The 19,512-nt window shown below is 44.1% G+C and overlaps 1 protein-coding gene across 15 annotated transcripts in view; it reads right to left on the reverse strand.

Annotated features, from left to right (window-relative positions):
• TCF7L2 (transcription factor 7-like 2 (T-cell specific, HMG-box)) overlaps positions 1-19,512 on the reverse strand; it is a 186,705-nt gene that overhangs the window by 44,765 nt on the left and 122,428 nt on the right. The window contains exon 1 of one of the 15 annotated variants that reach the window (XM_014546380.1): positions 8,242-8,340. The exons of the other annotated variants lie outside the window; for them this stretch is intronic. Coding sequence (XP_014401866.1) covers positions 8,242-8,325 — 84 coding nt within the window. The 5' untranslated portion in view covers positions 8,326-8,340. Of the gene's footprint in view, positions 1-8,241; positions 8,341-19,512 lie in introns of those variants that run through there. 15 annotated transcript variants of the gene reach the window in all.

Consider the following 19,512-nt stretch of genomic DNA (forward strand, 5'->3'; position numbering starts at 1 on the left):
AGGGTGTGAATCTGACCTTCGATGCTGGGAAGCCGGTGCTGTACATACAGATGGGAAAGTTCTTATAAAAAAATTATTTTAAAGGTTTCTACTTTCTCGCAATTTGTATCTTTGAACTCTGCATCTTTACAACCTTCCCTTTGCACCAAAAAAAAAAAAAAAGCCCTCTCCCAAAACCCCCTCCTGCAATAGCCACTGATGTCACCTCTACCACACACCCCACAATATTTATGCTTATCCCGTAAGAAGAACCTCCACCAAACCATTGAACACAAAGGAAAAAAAATTCAACATACATACAAATAATCCCCTTTGGCCTAACTTTTACTCTCTCTTTCAATTTACCAGTGCCTTTAACTATTGGCTCTTTATGTCCAACAAACCTTTGGAATATATCATAATATGTATCCTATCATAAACCTGGGGAGACTTGAGACAAAATTTTGCAAGGGAGTGATGATAGAGTTCCACAGAGAATCCCATTTGTTTGCATGCACATCAAGTGATGCTATGAAGAAGGAAAGAAATTTGGGGCTAAGATTTCTCTTGAAGAGCTCTCTTTTTTTTTAGGTGGATCAAAATGGACTTGTATCAAATTATGATTGCCTAAGTGTTATTCACTTAAAGAGATATTCCCAATGCCACACTAAAAAAAAAAAAAAGCATAGCCCCCTATGATGTAAGCACACTTTCAAAGCTCCCTTTAAAAACTACAGATTCTGCACCATTTTCCCACACATCCTCCCACAAAACCTGCAGCGGTCCTTATGCAGATTTCCGCCTTTATTTCAGAAAGGCGTGTGCATGTGTCTCCCCCGGCACATGTCACATGCTTATGTACACCAAACGCACATATGTGCACAAACACACATGCGTGTGTATCCAACAGAAGGTTTTGCAAGCATAGACTAGACTGGCTTCCAAATAGCCTGCGATGTCTAAATTAAGGACCCCCTTTGCTTTATCAATCCTCGGCGTCCTCGCTCCTGGCTAGAGCCTATCTTTCCAGGGTCACGGACAGATCCGCAATCTGCATCCTTGTGCACTCTGTGCCGGAGTTGTTAATAGGCAGCTTTCTCTGCCTCTCTCTCTCGGCTTCCCCAGCATGACCGCATCAGCACTAGTATCAAATTAACTCTCCGACTTTGAAACTTATTGATCTGCTATTAAGACACCAGTGAACTTGATGAAATGAGTGCTGTAGGTGCAGTCACGACTTCAAAGTCTAGCACAGCCACATAAAGCAAGCGCCTTTGATCCTAACTCCGATCTACTGAGGGTTTAAAGCCCAGCTCTCCCTAAGCTGCCCTTCACTCTCATGTCTGATGTCTTACCAACTAGTGACTTGATAATGTTAATAATGCAAATTTTACAAATGATTTTTACAATGGCAAAATTAATTGTGTGAATTGATGCTTCTTTCAGTGGGGGTTTCTGAACTTCTCTCCCGATAACGGAACCACTGGGGCTAGTGTGAGGATGGCTGAGGAGGGACACGGGGCCCAGGTAAATCTGGACGACGTTTTAGCGTCTTCCTTCACCTTTGCATTTTGTACTTAAAACTAAAACAATTAACTAGACAATCTGCTAATCATCTTAGAAACGTATATTCTATAATTCTCGTTTCCCAGTACGTATCTGCTGTGGAACAGAAGTCACCTCCTTTTTACATGAGGTTTCTATGTTTCTATTACTAGTACAATATCCTTATTTTTGAGCAGGATTTTTTTCTCGATAGTTATCGCAAACCCACAGGAAAGATGTATGTAGGGTTTCAGACCCTCAGTCACTTTTTTTTTCAATTAGGAATGATCTGAAATGGTATACAGTCAAGAATCAGAATGTACTACGCAGATTCTGTGACGTGCAAAATTTCAATATTGATATTCCCTTTCAATCAGGCTAAACAAAACTTGTCATCCAATAATATTCTATCACCAAGGAATATGACTTTAAGCATACCTTTACAAATACCTTCAGTAGATGTTTTGAGTCATTGATATTAAAAGATTTCAAATTCAAATTCTCTCTAAGAAGAAAGGTAAATAAGGTTTGGACTTAAATAATGTGAAAGGTCATTATATCCAAGGTTTAAAAAATAATCTTCTATGTAACCAGAACAGCAAAACTGAAACAGAACTGCCTCTTGATACTCCAATAAAGAATCAATATCTGAGAACAAATCATTTGCCAAGAGGATTATTCTCCGTATGTTGATTTTGGACAGAAGAATGTCAGTAGTTCAGAGCAAAATGCACTCCACTAATAGAAGCCTTATGCATCGCTTTTGATATTTATAGTATGTTATGTAATGTCTGCATTATTGCTGCTTTAAATCCATTTACTATATTAAGGAGTCACAATGGACATATTTTCCCCATCCCTAATGCCAGGGCTGGACCCCCTAAAATGACAAAACGTAATGGAAATTTAAAAGGGCCGTAATTTTAACGCTTGCTTCATTGTAGTGTGTGTGTGTGTGCGCGCGCGCGTGTGTGATCTAATTAGTTTGTTTTCCAATTTGACTCCAATCGTAGAATTTAGGTAGCAGTACCTTGGCATTAGTGTTTTCCCTCCTCCCACCTACCCCCCTCCCCAATGTTGATACTCACTTAACCTACTTGCGATTCTAAAGAAGTCAAAACTTGATTGTGACAATGTTCAAAAGAAATTTCCTCTGCCACTAGCACCGTAAAAAAACTTTCACCAATTAGTGCAGGAAAAAAGGAGGGAAAAGCCACAGTGCTGGTGCTCAAAGAGCCAGGCCTTGCGGCAAACCTGTCATGTCGAGAGGATTGATCAACAGGACGGCGATTTCTAATGGCATGTTGTCATGAAAAGTCAGCCACAGGGAGCCACCTGCCTCGCTCCTCACACACAGACAGCTAGGAAAGGAAGGAGGAAGGGGGCGGGAGGGGAGAAGAGGGAACTGCTCTCCATTCCTCGCCCTCCCTGCCAGTTCCCTTTTGCTAACAATTTTGGTAAAGGTATCATGATTTTTCATTCGGTTGAAATATGTCAAGTCTCCAATCGCATTACCCTTCCTCTAAGATAACAGTGGTTTGAAGGCTGACTCTCTCTTTTACCTCAATCCCTTTTTCCCCCATTTAGAGAAGGGATTGGGGTACCTTTATTATAATACTCCCTCCTCCTTTGTGTCAACCACATACTCCTTAGATCAGAAGACATCCATTATGGCTTTCAATCAACAGGGAGCATCTGGACTTAATAAAATCCAAGTTTGGAAGATTCTGGAAGACGAAAGAGATACGATGACACCATCAGGTGTTATTTTTCTGAGCCACGCATTTAGCCAATCAAACGGAAGTATAAGTGCAGTTGGCCTCCTATTTCGTGGGGCTTTGTCTAGTGGAGAAATAGTTCTGAAGCTAGGTTTTGTAGGCTATCATCTAATCCATTATCATCTACTCTGGGTTCAAAAGTGGTGCTGATAGTGTTTTGGCTACACATTTTCTTGTGCTCAATGCAACTTGATATTCCATAACCACCTCCAACTTACCCTTGAAAACAGAAGGTGTTCTGCCTTTGACTAATACTCCTCTAGAAGATATTATTTCCTTGGTACCCAAGATTCTGATTATCAACCACTCCAAAGAAATGCCCTACTCAACGCTCCCTTGTCATTTCATCTACTAGTAATACTATCTGATTAGTACCACAAGATACTCTCACGGTACCATTCCCCAAAATGTCAAGCCATTGAAGGATACTAGAGGGTCTCAACGCAAAATCGAAAAAAATTAAAAAAAAAAAATGCTTTCCTGTCGACCTGATCTTGGAGAGTTGAGGTGGTTTTCTCCATAAAAGCTGGTAACACAAAGGCCATCTTTACCGTCTCCGTGAGGATGGTCCAAAATATCACTGTGACCCAGTCCCTGGTTAATTTTCAGACTGGAAACACTCACAAACATACGCGCCCCTCAATCCACTTTGAACAAAAGGAAAAAGTCAAATAAAAGTTAAAGAACTTTTAAGTTCATGAAACCAAACCCCACTTGGCATGCAAATCACGTACTGTAACCTTTTATTGGCGGAGCCTCTGGTCTCATCAGTCGATGAAATTCTCAGCCCGCGGCAACAGCTTAGCCGAGGGACACAGACCAATGAGAAAATATTCATTGTGTTAGCATTTCAAATGGCGAGAAAGGAAGAAGAAGCGCTAACTGATCACTGCCGGTGGAATTAATTGGATATTCCAAGAATAATGTCTCTCACGGAAGATCCTTGGAGGCCGAGTGCTGGTGGAGACCACATTTTGTGCGGCGCCTTCAAAAAGAGACCGCTTGGGGGTACTGGACATATTAGGGTTTTAGCGCATTTCCCTAAAGGCCAGAAGATAATCAGATGCACTGAACCAAACTCAACTAATCCAATCCATAATTATACACACAAATCCAATAAACTTTGCCACATTACTGGAAAATTAAACTATTATATTAAACTTTCCGTAACTTGCAAAAAAAAGTTTAAGGGGCACCATGGTTAAAATGTTTCTTTTGGGGGTCGGGGACATGCGGCCAAGAACTTGGATTATTTTTTTACTTGCGAGTTATAGCCTTCTATTATTATGCTCAAGGACTGATTTCTTAGGGCCAACTCGGTTCCTTTATTCAGGGAGGGATTTGCGTTTCGGCTTTACTGCACATAACCCAAGCATTTGCAATGACCCTGACCGATATTAGTATATCTTTCCTTAGGACACATCTTAATCTAACCTTTTTAAGGCTCTTTTGCTTTCAAACTCAAAACAGCATAAAAAATAAGCATTGTTGGTGGCATCGGGAGCCTGAACTAAGGCCCGGCGTGGTCCGAAGCAACAGCCCTCTGGATAAACAGCTGCTGGTGAAGCTAAATAACCATCGGAGACCAAAAGGTAAAGGGGGAAAAATGAGATTAGGAACTTTCCCAAATGTTCCATCTCTCCTATCGACCACTGGCCTAGCGTGAGGTGTCAATTTTGACTCCAAAGAATTCGCAGCGGTCCCATTATGCGGTCTCTGCTCTCATTGTAAATTCTGTCAACGAAGTCAATCTTATTAACTTCCGCACTGGTTCACACATGACATTTTCTTCAATTTTCTTGCTGACATCAAAAACATCAATTAGCAGCCCGAAAATAGGAAGGAACGAATGACAGCGCCTGATAACGTCGACTATTTGAAGCCGGGGGTAAATCTATTCTCCAGTTCTGAATGCGTTCATTACAATTGCGTTTTCAAAGAAGACCTCCAAATAGCAAAGAAAATTAAATTTATCATCTAGAAATGCCTAGAAATTGTTTTTTTAATCCTATGTCTATCTCTCAATCCCAGAGCGTCATACAAAGTATCGCAATTGAGTTTTATGATAACATGCCCCAACTTTAATAGAAAGTTTATAAAATATGCAGCCTGGACCACACTTACTATCAAATAGCAACTACAGGGCTGGGGAAAGAAATTTCCCCAACAGATTGCAGCCTTGCCTTGTAGGGTTCATCCATTTTCCTGGGTCGGCAAATGTGTAGGTGAACACACACACACACACACACACACACACACACACACACACAGAAAGAGAGAGACAACCAGCTGGTTGAAAAGTTTTAAATAGGAAAGAAAAAGGCAACGAAGGTCTACAGTTCCAAAACCTAAAAGTTTTTTATGGGAAGCAACCAACACTGCCTCTCTCTATTAAATTAAAATTGTCTTACTAGCCACATACCCTATATGTCACCCTCCCTAAGACACAAGTTTTCAAATAAAATCTCAACTCCCTCCACTGATCGCCCCAAGACATATTAAACCTTGTCCAAATAGCCCAAGCCAGGGACAAAACAATTACTCATCTGCAGGACCTGCCCCACCTAATTATCACCCATTTCGCTCTTATTGACTTCTTCCCCCCCCTCCAAAATCAAATAAATAAATAATAAAAATGTCAAGCGCTCTCCCCTGACCAGCAAATTAAAATGCCCATGAGTACACCCTACGCCCCATCTGCCTGCCAGGCTGAGTCCAGGGCACCTGGGAAACGGCTGGAAATGGACGGAAAAACGCAGCACCCAAAACTTGGTCTGTATAGTCTTCAAGGAAAAGCTTTTATTTGTTTTATTACTTATTCATGGGGGGAGAGGGGGTGCCGCGCGAGCGAGCTAACGCGCCTGCTTTGTGAAGCCTCGCCTGGCTCCGGATCACATCTCCCGGGGAGGCAGGCGAAAACGACGCGACTCCGGTGCCTGCCCCGGACACCGCGCCTCGCCCGGACTTCTGGCCGAACAGAAAGAGCAGCTACGCCCTGGTAAATACATTGCATTCCTGCGGCCCATTGATTTTTTGATCTTTTGACATTTTTCAGTTGCTTCCATTCCCTTCCTTGTCTTTTCTTCAATGTCACAAAAGGCAAAAATGTCTAAACAATTGAGGGCAGAGATATCTATTAGCTGTCAGACCGCTGTTTTCCCGGCATTGACTTAGCGCGGCACCACACAGAATGCCGAGAACCGGTAAGACGACAAATTATATCATTTTTTCCCCTTAAATAGGGATAATCATATTCCAATACCTTGGCTTCTCCTAGCCAACCAAATCATGCTGTGAGGGAAGGAGAAGAAATCTCATTGAATCCTTTGCTGCAATTTTTCTATTATGTTAGCTATATTTGTGGAGAGAGGGGGAACAGAGGGAAAGAGAAGAAAATTCCTTCAAGGAACGTAATAACATATTTCAGGTTGTAGCATCTGAGAAGCAAAACATATCTTCCTGATTATTTTCCCCTAAGAACTGCTTCGATAGTACAAGAACCGCATTAATAAAAGAAGCAATTTGTTATACTTAGGGATGAAAGACTGCAAAAGAATGAACTGATGTCCCCAAGTTATTTGTTTCCCCCTGAAGACAAGCAAAGCCATTCTTTCAAAGCAGTTAAATTGTAGATTTGAAGTACGGCCAACCTCAACTTTCTGAAACCTAAAAATCTGAAACTTATCGTTCCTATAAATAATGCTCTGACAGAAATGCTTTAAAAATCATTTCAAATGAGCTCTCTCTGCTTGTGATTTGACTGCAACGAACATGTTGTACATCTATGATTTCAAAGTTGAAATTCAAAACACACTCATACTGCGCTTTCCTTCAAAACCAATAATCAACGATTTATGGACAAGAAGGCTAAAATGGATCAACTTTACACTTACATTTGAGAAGATTAATGATTTTCTTTCAAGGAAGCAGTGTGTTAGGAGCATTAGTTTCCAGCATATATTTTTGTACGTAATAAAAATATTGAAATGTTTGCATTAAAATCTATTACCTAGAAACCTATTTTATAGGGGAATTATGTTTAACCCTTTTAAAAATAGGCCCAAATTTATGGGATGTGCTTACAGAAAAAGAAAAAAAAAAGAACTGTTTCAATACACTATTTCAGAAATAAGCAAAGAAATCTCCAGATTTAAGCTTTACTCTTTTTTTTGTTTTATTTACATAGACTCCTACTTGACATTTAACATCTAATGTTTATTTTTCTATTTTCAATGACACTTTTGACAGAGATTAAATATTTTAAGATACTGGTGCACATTTGTATTCTTACAATACAAGGAAAAATATTAATGAGGTGTAATATTTAGATTGCAAGTGATAAAATATAACTAATTCAAATCCAAGACGAACAAAGCCCTATTATGCTTTTTAGAATTGCATGAACTATCCCAACAATACTTGGAGGATTCAATCTATGATTTTCAAATAGAGATTCAAACCAACAAATATAAGAATAAATGTAATAAACTCCAAAGGGGAAAAGGGAAAGAAAGTGGTAAATTAAATATTTTCATCAAATTATCAAGATATGTTTGTAAACATAACCAATCCAATTTTTCTGCTGTTAAGCTATTTTCTGCATTAATGTCAACAACATACATCAATGTTTTCTCGTAGAGCACACCACAGTCAAATAGGTTCACTTATACATTTCAGTAAAACAGGACCAAACTTCCTTAAACCATTTCACAATTACAGACACAGACATTGGGTAAGGAAGCATCTCTGTCTCTCCCTATGTAGATAAGATGATAGATATAAGATCTATATAAATATTACTACTTGGGGTCTTTTTTATGTTGGTGAAATCAACTATGACGTTCCGGCAAACCATATTAAGGGGGGTGTGTGTGTGGGGGGGGGGATAGAATCACAAGAAGCCAGCAGAGACACACACAGACACAGTCACAAAACTGACCACAGGTTGCGGATGGGATGGTCGGCAGTTGTGGTTTTTAAAACCGCGCGCTGTCCTTGAAACGGAGGCCGCACACAGCTCCATTAGATACAGATCCAGTGCTCTTGATCTATTATTTACAAAGAAAAACCCTTCACTGCTTAAGTGCCCCCTTCTACTCAGCCTTCCATTTCAACAGCATCAAACAACTTAGTGGGGGGGAAACATAAGACACAACAACTTGTGTTCATCACAACGGTCCATGCAAGTCAGAATTCCACGCGGATGGGAAAAAGCATTCAGAATAACCTGCACACGGGATGCCGGCTCAATGACAAACAAATGAGAGGTTTGCTCCGAAAAACGGACAGTCGTTTTCCAACCAGCGACGCAAGGTTTTATAATCATTCTCTAAGAAGAATTTCTCTATTGGGGGGGAAAAATGGGGAAATTTTTCAGGAAAACCATTTTTACCTCAAGGATGCAAAAAGAATGTTTTCAAAACGTGTTATTTGGTAAGGAATTCCTTAATTATAAAGTCTGCTCTTTGAGTCAAACTGCATTCGATCTAATTAGTAAGCTTAGATCTCACCTTCACGCTGAACTTTAAACTCTCTGAAGCCAATTAAAAACTATTTAAATGAATATTAAAAGGATTCCTGTGATCATTTCTGACATGAGAGAAAACATGCTTTTCAGCAAAAACTGGGTTTACACAGCATGCTTACATTGCACACAATATTTGAGTGGAGTTTTGCATTTAATCTGTCTATTACCCTTTCTCCGATTTCGCCATCCAGTGCTCTTCCTCTGCTGTTTTATCACCCCTGCTCAGGCAGATCAGCCGCCAATACCGTTTCAACTGCAATTAGACCTGGTTTATTATTCAGTGCTCTTCAATTTTCAATAACTTATTAAGATTTACTGGTTGGTACCCATTCCCCACTTTCATTTTGATACCTTATTGAATTGGGCACATATGTCTATGTACCAATAAAAGTTAGAATTGGGGGGGAAAAATCCTTATCAATTTCCAATGTGATGATGCAAAGCATACTAAGACCACAGTCGACATCGAGTTAAATACACACTCCTGCTCTCTCTCTCTCCATCTCTCTCTCCGTCTTGGCCTTGAAATAGCTTTTTGAGAATTAATAAATTATTCTGTTTGCTTATGAAATTAAATGCTCCCATGCAAAGCCGTTACAATTAACACCACTAAATGCGTTAGGTTACACTAAAGAAATCCTCACAGTATAATTATATCAATGAGTCATTTAACTCACATATATTAATTCAATTTATCTTCATTTTGAACTGTGTGGACTGATGGATTGTCATCATTAGAAATGACAGAACGCCACGCCGGAGGAGAACACAGACCTGCTAATGCTGACTTCTCGCAAGACCACACATCGCTGCCCCCTCTAAGGGCACCCACACGTTAGCAAGCGATGTATTCTCTGCGAAGGACCAGAAAGTCAGGGCTTCTGATCAGGATGCAAAGGAGTATCAACCGGAGTCTCTAGAACCTACGAGCCAGTGTCAATAAAGAAAATTCCTGTACAGAAATCACAATGGTGGTATGTTCAAAGGACAAGGACCACTGTATATTTGGTATTAAAGAAAAACACTCCTTGGGAAAATGCTACATGACAGATGACATTTCGCCCAACCAGGCAACCTATTGATAAGCATTTCTGATTTAAAGACAACAATGGTGCCAGAGCAAACATATTAATAACTCAGGGAGCTCACTGGGGAGACTGCGAGTGAAGAAGTACCAGGCAAAGCAAGCCCAGGGCTGTTCATCTGGATCTCCTTCCGAAAACGTGCAGGATTAGAGAGGTCATTGAGACTTTAACAGTGACTGAGACTGTATCTGACCTGTAAGAGGTGATAGTCAAGCTGAACACCCCCCGCCCCCCCGAATGACCATCCTAGGCTTTGAATAGAGGAACCATGGTGGCAAATTAGAGGCTAAGGGACTGGCTTTGAATTTGGTTCTTAAAAGACTGTTTACATTGAACGTCTTTAAATACCTGACTCAATTATTTAGTCCCCCGTCCCTCTTAAAGAGAGATCCCTGGCTGACTCAAGTAGACGTATGTCCTTGGGTTTAAGGATGCCCAAAATGCTAGCACTGATCTCCAGCTTCCCTAATTTGAGCAGTGGGGAACAAAGGAAATCACTTCTAATTTCTTTAAATGCTGGTGGGAAATTAGAGAGAGCACAGAGCTCTCTGGGCCTAGAAGTGTGGGTGCAGACCAAGGAGAACAAAGGGCCATGATTTCTAAAGGCAGCACACCTTCCGTAGGCAAGGTGGCCGGCACACAGACAACTGGTCAACCCGGCCACCGCAACCAGCCCAGGTCAGCTGCCTTCGGAAGGGAGAATGCCGTAGTTCCTCTGATTCATGCCTTTGTGGTAGCCACTGAGCAGTCAATCAAGTACCGGGGGAAATTAAATAACCACATTACCTGGCTTTGATATGTTAGAAGTTGTTGATCTGATCAATAGTAAACTATTTCAAAATAACACCTGGGGATTTTTGCTCCCATTCGCCGGATCAGGACTTTCTGCTGGCATCTCCTCCACTGCGGTGCGGGGAGGGATGCTGATGAACCCCCGAGCTGTCAGGGTTTCGCTGACCTGGCTCGACGGACCTGGGCAGCCAGAGTAAGGGCTGGTTTTCAGTTACAGAACCAAAGACTCCTGTCACTGTGAGGCCCCTAATTATTGCTGCAACAATATGACAAAAATAAGGAAATTTGGTGGGAATAGAGGGAATGTGCTTTACAGATAACTGTCACCTTTGCTAGAACCAAGGGCTGAAATTAACAGATGAATTGGAAGGAAAGTCATTTCAGAAATTCGCCAGAAAAGTACAATAAAGGAAAAAACGTTCTTTTACTAAGAGGAGGAGGAGGACCTGAATATATGGATACTGGCCAAAACTAACCTTCCTTTACCATTTCATGTGCTTAAAATGCCTGATGGCTCACCTCGGGGTGAAACCTGCCACCAAAACATTAGAGAAGGTGCCGGAATGGGACAGCACGATCTCTTCTGAAATTCCTTGGTTTTCATTAACCAATAAATGATGTTTTTGTGGACTCTGAACCTTTGCTTTTCACAAGCAAGTCTAGGAAGGGCGCCAGGGAAAGTCACCCAACGCCACCAGTGGATATAAACTCTCCTGAGTCAAGTGCGGGGACCTGTCGTGTCCTTTACAACACGTGTGCGCTTTCTGAGAAACCAGGCGCGCACACGCAAGCCCCTGCTGCTGCCGCAGAGAATCACAGGGTCACGGGAGGAGGTTTCCGGGAGGCAGATCCTTCTGAGCCTTTAGAGTTACTGGCTGGATGGCAGTGATTTTTACCCCAGGCCCAGTACTGGTGCTGGATGCCAAGAAAGAAGTGTGTGTGTGTGTGTGTGTGTGTGTGTGTGCGCGTGTGTGTAAACATGCCTGGCCCTCACACTGACAAGATAGCTTTTATAGACAAGACCGTCTCTACCTCTTTCCTAAGCTCCTTGTAAACACACCCAGAGGCTAACACACAATGGGCACATCCAGCGAATAATATGGTGAAATTAAGTTATGTCATTCCTCCACCATAGCAACGCCCACTGTCTGTCTCGGTGAGTGAGGAGTTGGAGCGCTCCTCTCGCACTGGGCCCAGATGGGAGGCGTGTTGCAATCGCCCGTCTACAGCAGACAGGGAGACTGGTTTTGAACGCAACCGAGCATCGCAGGGCAGCCTGGGCTGCGGCCGTTTCTCTTTCCCCAAACCATCTTGTTTTTGTCTAGCACCTCTCTTCAAGGAAGCTGGGAGGTACTCTTTCTCATAATCAAATCAAGTCTTACATGGCAGTGGCCCCATTTACAGACAGAAAACAAACAAACAGGCTCGGAGGATTTAGGACTCATTCAAGATGAGCTGGTTAGTCATTTCAGCAAATGAAAAAGGGGAGGAGGAGAAATTATTGCTGCTGCTGTAATGAATATAGGAGACATCTTCCTTACATTCTTCCTTCAGGATTCATTCATTGATTCACCCAATGCTAATTCAGTGTCTATTTCATGCCTGGCACTGCTCTAGGCACGAGAGATAGATCAGTGAACCAAACACAGGGAAGTCCTGCCCTCAGGGAGCTTATAATCTATCTAGAGAGGGCGACAATTACTTACAACAAAGAAGTAACAGGCACAGTAGTTACTGGAGTAGTTGCATGTGTAACCTAGTCGAAGTCACCTCACCTCAAACAGAACCAGTTTATAATGACCAGGCTCAATGTTCAACCCTAATTGTCCTGTCCCCTGAAAAATATAATTGCAAAGCTTCTTTATATCCTAGAGAAGAAGCCCACGCTTTTCAATCACCCCATTTCGACTGTTTATGAAAGAGTCCCAAATGCTAAGTCATGCTGCCCCATCACCTAGCGATGAAAGGCTGTTTGCGCTGGAGCTGAGGAGACACCACAGACTGGGGAGGTGGTGGTAACGATCAGACGCCCCGGTTTCCGCACAGCCCTGGACTCCGAGGCGCTGGCTCCTTTGTGTGACCCATACGGTTGGCCAAATCGGTCTGTGCTTGGGACAGAAACATCACTGGCCCGGGGGACGGTTGTGAATACCAATTAATACTAATCTGGATTTCTTCTCTTTGACCCAATACACAGAGTGGACTTCCTGGCCCTGCTGTCCTTCATTGCGGGGTCAGATAACCAACAACTCCTCACACTACTGGTGTAAATGCTTAACATTTTTAGCTGCTTTTCCAACTATAAATTAGATAAAATATATAGATGGAGAGGTCAAGAGCCAACAATTAGAATCCACCTCTTCCTTCACTGCAATTTGGGGGCAGTCAAACGTATCAAGGGAAGAGCTTCTTTTACCAAAATGTGTGCACGTCGATCGCATGGTTACTGCCGTGTCCTAAGTACAAATGTGCAGAACTAAGCCCTGGGTAGATGCTCAAGAAATGTTTGTTTCAGGAATTTGCACACACATACTTATTATTGTTATTATTATTAGAATGCCTTCAAAGAAAAATATCTTTAAAAGAACACCTTCAATAGACAATCTCAAAATTTTTCAAAGAACATGTTGGGATCAGAAATTCTTTACATACAATTCCTAAAATTGATTTTCTTTCAGTTGTTCAGACTGTGATGGTTTGATAAAAAGGGTATCAGAACCTCATATAACAATTAAAAGTTTACTATGATCTAAAAAGATGCCATTTTTCTAAAAGTTCGTAACTGACTCAGGCGTCACAGATCTGTGAGATCTGATTCCTCTCACACAAGTTTCTTAAATTCTGGGGAAGAGGCCCAGAATCACAGGCCTTGTGTTAAAATGAGGATAAGATTGACGGCTGAAAAATTTCCTCAACATGTCTCTTCAGTGGCTTCAACGAGGGGTCTTCTCAAAGTGTAAGCCCGGTGGAGCCAATTTCCGAGTGAAATTTGTTACACTATCTCTACAATAGTGTACGCTGTGAAATGAACCACTGCGTAATCAGAATATCAAAATTATCAGAGGCCAGTTAAACACTGCAAAATGAACTCTCCACATACTATGCTTCAAAGACAAGCAGTGGATGCCACCACATCTAAGTCTCTAGTTTACGACGGGTCTGGGACTTGACTTGGTATCCCAGAACAGGACGGCCCCAGGCAGGCACGCCTACCTCGTTCTCTAGACTTCCCTAAACTCCCCACTTAAACCCCACACTCTCCCTAGATGCTGGTGCCATTGTCCCTATTCTTACAGGTGGCAAAACTAAGGCTCCCAAAGAATAAAGTAATTTCCCCAGGATAACACAGTAGTGGCAGAGTCTGAATTTGAACCCAGGTCTTCTAACTCTTCCAGTGCCATGGCTACATCCCCTGCCAGTCAATACTACAGGGCAGAGGGTGGAACATGCCAGCAGGGCAATCCTAAAGCTGAAGTGCCCTCCTGCCTCCAATCAACACGTCAGGGGAGGCGGCGTACATGTGTGTAAACGCCAAGTCGGTAAGGTTTGTAGTGGTTCCCTTTACGGAGGGGACAGTTGGCAGGTATGTTGGCACAATTAGTACAGATAAACCCTCAATAGCCTATCTGCCTTCTGATTTTTAAATAAACAAAGGCTGAATGCTATAATTAAGATCAGAAGGGCCTCTGAAAGACCAGATGGCAACAGAGACGTTACACAGAAAAGTCACTGGCAGGGAACTGGGCGAGTTGGTTATTCCTAAAGTGGAAGAAGTGATTTTTAACAAATGTTTTTAACTCGGATGCCTGGAGGGAAAGAGTCACCTCCTTGCAGAAATGATGTCTGAGCCCAAGGCAGGCAGCACCCAGCTGGGATGCTCAAGGGAGGGAGGGGGACAGATCTATACTGCAGGAGGCTCCACGGTGAGGGTGAGTCCTGCCTAGGAGGACCTCACCCAACAGACGTTCCCCGGTGATAACCAATCCCAGGAAAGCCACCAGTGCAGTGGCCACATGGATGCCTGGAGGGCCCGTCTTCCTCCTTTGCTTAATACTAAGAACACAATGGCATCTCTTCACCCTCAATGGCGTCAGGGAGAGCCCCTCCCTCCCACAATGGCCCCATTCAATCTCCCCCAAGAGAGCCTGCCCCAAGTTTAACAGCCGGTGTTAGGAGAGCACTGGACACAAAAGGAGGTGTTTCCAGGTTCAGTGCACACTTTACCTCCATTCATCAGAAGAGGAACAAAAGCAGCCCCCCTGTACTTCAGGCAGGGCAAAGCTCATCCCCCCCAAACCATCCCCACCAAAGCCACAACCTTTCTCTGGTGCGGGGTGAAGGCCACATTGTCTCAGGATCATAGTGCAGATGTGGCTCCAGATTATAACTACCTTCATCACAGAACATCTGCATAAAAATGCGATTCTTTTGTCCTCCAAGAAGAAACAAGAGGAAGCTGGGGGGGGGGGGGGGCGTGCATGAGGGCAAAGGGAGCAGAGGGCCAGTAGGAAGACCTTGAATTATGCATTAAAACTTCTTTTAGGAAAATAGCCCCCCTCTTTTTTTGCTGTAAATGTTTATACCTGTTGTTAGGGTTCACCGCTATTTTTATTAAGTAGCCTAATATTTGCGCCGTGTAACTGCTTTAATTACTAAGTAACCCTGAGAGCAACACTTGCCCAACACAGGTTACTTCAAGAAACACTATTTCACATAACCCCAAAGTGTTACTTCCTTAATTTCAAGTCAAGTACCTTGATGTCTTGACCACAGATTTCTACAGCAATCTTATCAGTCAACAGCCCCTGGTTTTACTGGTTAGTCATATGGCTCGAAGTTGTGGGTTTTTGGGGTGGGGGTGCAGTGCTAAGATTTGAAATAGCACAAGTCATGCCTCCCTCCTCAGAGAGACAACCCCCCCTCCCTCAGCCAAGCTGGATTAGTCATACTAAAATAGCCCATTCCCAACCAGCCCATCAAGCGCTGGCAGGTCGAGCCCAACTGACATTCCGAGCCCAGCTTAACATTACATAATGAGAGCTTCCCTCCCATCTCGGGCCGCAAGTCAAAACAAACTTGCTGAACTCAACCCGGGGCACCAGCTTGTGACAGGACATGGGAGCCTAAGGAGCAGAAAGAGCTCTTGGTAAATTTTAAAATCACTGGGGACCTTTGGAGTCCAATCGTACTGTGGTCAACTCAGTCAGGGTTGCTTTGTGAGTTCAAGTATTGATGCTCCCCAAACCTACATGCTTTCCAAACTAGCTTTCAAAGGATCACTTTCACATATTACTAAGGTTTGCGTTTTTAACAAAAAGCCCAGAAAGCAGCCCTGTCAAAGGATCCCCAAATCCCAGCCCTGTGGGAAAGAAGGTGGTGAGGTTATGTAAGAGGGTGAAATTCCCTGCCATAAACTAGTTGTTCCTCCATCAGTCAAAAGGCACGTGGGAACAGCCAGGTCTGACTTCCTATGAATTGCTAGCGCACGTTCCTCTCCAATACTCTTGACATCTGAACTCCAGCTCACCTCTCCCCAGCTAACCTTTAGCAGAGGAACATGTTAGTCCACGCTCATCGCCAGCATGAGCCTCCTGGTCGCCAGGTCAACACCCAGGGCATCTCAGAGAGTCGGGATTTCTCAAGTGGGAAATGGGCAGGTTCACACACTAATCCAGAAAGAGTGTAAAATTACAGGCACTTAACGTGAATCAAACTGCACCTTGAATCAGAGGTAGCAGAACAGAAAGGGGAAAAGAAGTCTAGACTCTGGCCTTGATTCTACGACTACCCAGCTACACAACTGCAGGACCTTCCGGCGGTCAGCCTCACTCTGGGCCTCAGTTTCCCAGGTTTACCGAGAAAATGGTGGGATAGGTAAGTATCGGTCAGATCTCATAATTTTAAGATTCTGGCTGGGGTGAGTTGCTCAAGGAATTGTTTGTGTGATACTTTTAGTCACCCAGGCCCATTTGTACAGGAGCCTTACCAAGGGCCTAGTACCTGTTAGGTAACTTTCAATTTGTTACTATTTCCTTACCCACAGAATAGTCCCCGTCAATCTCCCTAGATAACCTCTTTAAAAAAAAATCCTGGAGACCACAACTTTTCTTAATAAGTCAGGGCTATAGTTAAAAATATTGATTACTGGCCCGGCTGGTGTGGCGCAGTGGTTGAGTGTTGGCCCAGGAACCAAGAGGCCACGGTTTGGAATCCCAGGCAGGGCACATGCCTGAGTTTCAGGTTCGATCCCCAGTAGGGGGCGTGCAGAAGGCAGCCAGTCAATGATGCTTTTCTTTCTATCTCTCTCTTCCTCTCTTTCCAAAAAAAAAAAAAAAAAAAAATCAATAAAAACACTTTAAAAATTAATTATTGGAGTCCTAAATGCTGTGTGTCCTATTCTAAATAGAAATGGTGCTTTTTAAAGTTATTTTACGTTCCCCTCCTTGGAAACTGTAAGAAGCTGGAATGCCCAGAGACTCCCATGTGCCTGGAGCCTGGATGGGAGGTATGTATCTTAGATCTCCGTGACTGGGAGAAAGAGAGAGAAAGACTTGCTGTTGAATGAGCCAGTGCAGAAATGTGGTGAGGAGTCCCGCTAGATGGGCAAACAGAGGCGAGGGAAAGGAGAATGGGATCAAAAGGATACTGGTCACCAGGCCCAAGTGAGAAGTGAGGAAGCAGAGAAAGGGGTCTGGCAGCATCCAGGCTGTGGTCAGAGCCACAGCCCTGGAAACGCCCCGAACTTCAAAGGTGGACTTGTCCACAACACACTTTCTTTATTGTGGCTTTCCTTGGCGGCCTCCTTACCCAAACCATTCACACCGAGGTGGAAGGACCCAACCCTTGAGGGAGTTCTGAGTCCTCCAGGGGCTCTGGAGGCAACTTCTTCTTGCATCAACAAGGACAGGCCAGCTGCCTCCTGCACACCACCCACTGGGGATGAAGACCGCAACCCGGGCATGTGCCCTTGACCAGAATCAACCTGCTCTCTCCCTCTCCCTTCCTCTCTGAAATCAATAAAATCTATATTATAAAAACCCAGTGGCCCTAATGCTGTAAGGACCAAAGACCGGCGCAGGTGGGCAGGGCTGAGAGCGAGGCGGGGAGGGTAGGAGCCCAGGGCACGCGCAGGTGGGCGGGGCTGTGCGATTTTGCACGCTGGCTTCTAGTTGTAATAATAATAATAATTTTAAACAAAACAAACAAACAAAAAAGGACAAGCCAGGATGAACGGGGTCTCTGTAGAAGACCAGGAGGGGCAGATTTCCCAGGAACTCAAGTCACTACTTCCAGCCAGAGGATACACTCCTTGGAAAATAGGTCTCAATCCTCCTCGCTCACACCTATCCCCAGCACCAGCACAGCGCCTGGCCAAGCAGTGTTCAATAGCATTGTGCTCAATGGACTCAAGCTGTCCTGGGCGTGGTCCCTACCGTGTCACCCTGGGAGTTCACAAGAACTATTGCATAATTTGCATCCAGGAGCAGAAAAGAGAGACACCTGTCCCACAAAGTCAAATTAAGGGCCTTGCGACAGCTGTCAGTCACAGGTCTGGTGTTTGAGAGACTCGGCCTGCATCCCTGCCTACATCCATAACGTCTAGTCTCCCTTTATCCTCATCTGCCAAGCGACAAAGATGGCCCTGCCCATCTTCCTGAGAGCCCGGCCCCCAGACAGCCAGAAGAGCAGAACAAGCATTCCTGAAGCGTCCAAAGACAGGGCTGGCTCTTCGTGCATGGTAAACAAGCAGAGGCAGAGCTCAGTGATGCTGAGACGCCCAAGTTCAAGTTGAACGGGTAGCGTATTGGGGGCTTTTTAGGTCCTCTGCAAAGCCCATTAGGACGCTGCAGCCTGGGTCCTAAAAGTGTAGGGTTCGGTACACCATACTGTGGTACCACCGAATCAATTGCTCTGAATGCATTCTTCTGGATCTCGCTCCCAAGACTTTTCCCCCAGCGCCTCCCCACGCCCTCCCTGGTGCCCAGATGACATCTATTAAATTCAGGCACTGCTCCACAGGGGATCTTGGCCTCTGGCGATGAGAACAATAGCATCAAAAAGTTGCTTGCCAACAACCCATAAATTTAAACAAGTCAGGATGGCAAGAGGACGCTGCCTGTGAATCATCATAGAAAAGGAGTCAAAAGCAATGTGGTTTAAACTGGAACACAGAGCCAGACACCCCTCCACCGGGTGTGCCTTCTATTACAAAGGCAGCAACTTAGAGCTCCCACGAGGACTAGGCCATCACTCCTTCCCCCGTGGATGACCACTTACAGTCTAGAACTCCACGGAAGGCTTTGCTGGGGCAGGAGGGGGCGAGGGGTCTCCACTGGACTGGACGGCACATCTGACCTAACCAAAGGCATCATCCTCAGTCTTGGGAGGCAGTGCGGGGAGCTACATTACATATATGCAAGGGCACCAATTTTATTTGCACAAAAGTGGGGGCACGGCTCGCATAATTAGAGCACAGTCCCAAGAAACCAAGCGCCTGGGCTACACTCCATGAGCCTGACCCGGAAGGAAGCCTGGCTTGCTCCTGCCTCAGTGGTGCAGTCCACGCAATGGAGGCCGTACAACCGAGGCTTCCTCTTTCTCCTCCTCCCCCCGACTTAGCCCACCATCAGGAGTGGAATGCAGCAGACAGGACCACACACTGTGCAGCTATATGCTCTATGCTCAGTCCTCACACCCACTCGCACAAAAGACATACCATTAATAAGTACAAAAAAATGTGGGTTTCCTCCCAGAGCCATCTTGTGCATACCCCGCCCATCACTGGCACCCACCGTGAACATTACTT

This window comes from Myotis brandtii, unplaced genomic scaffold (genome assembly GCF_000412655.1).
Source record: "Myotis brandtii unplaced genomic scaffold, ASM41265v1 scaffold441, whole genome shotgun sequence".
NCBI classification, from domain to species: Eukaryota; Metazoa; Chordata; class Mammalia; order Chiroptera; family Vespertilionidae; genus Myotis; species Myotis brandtii.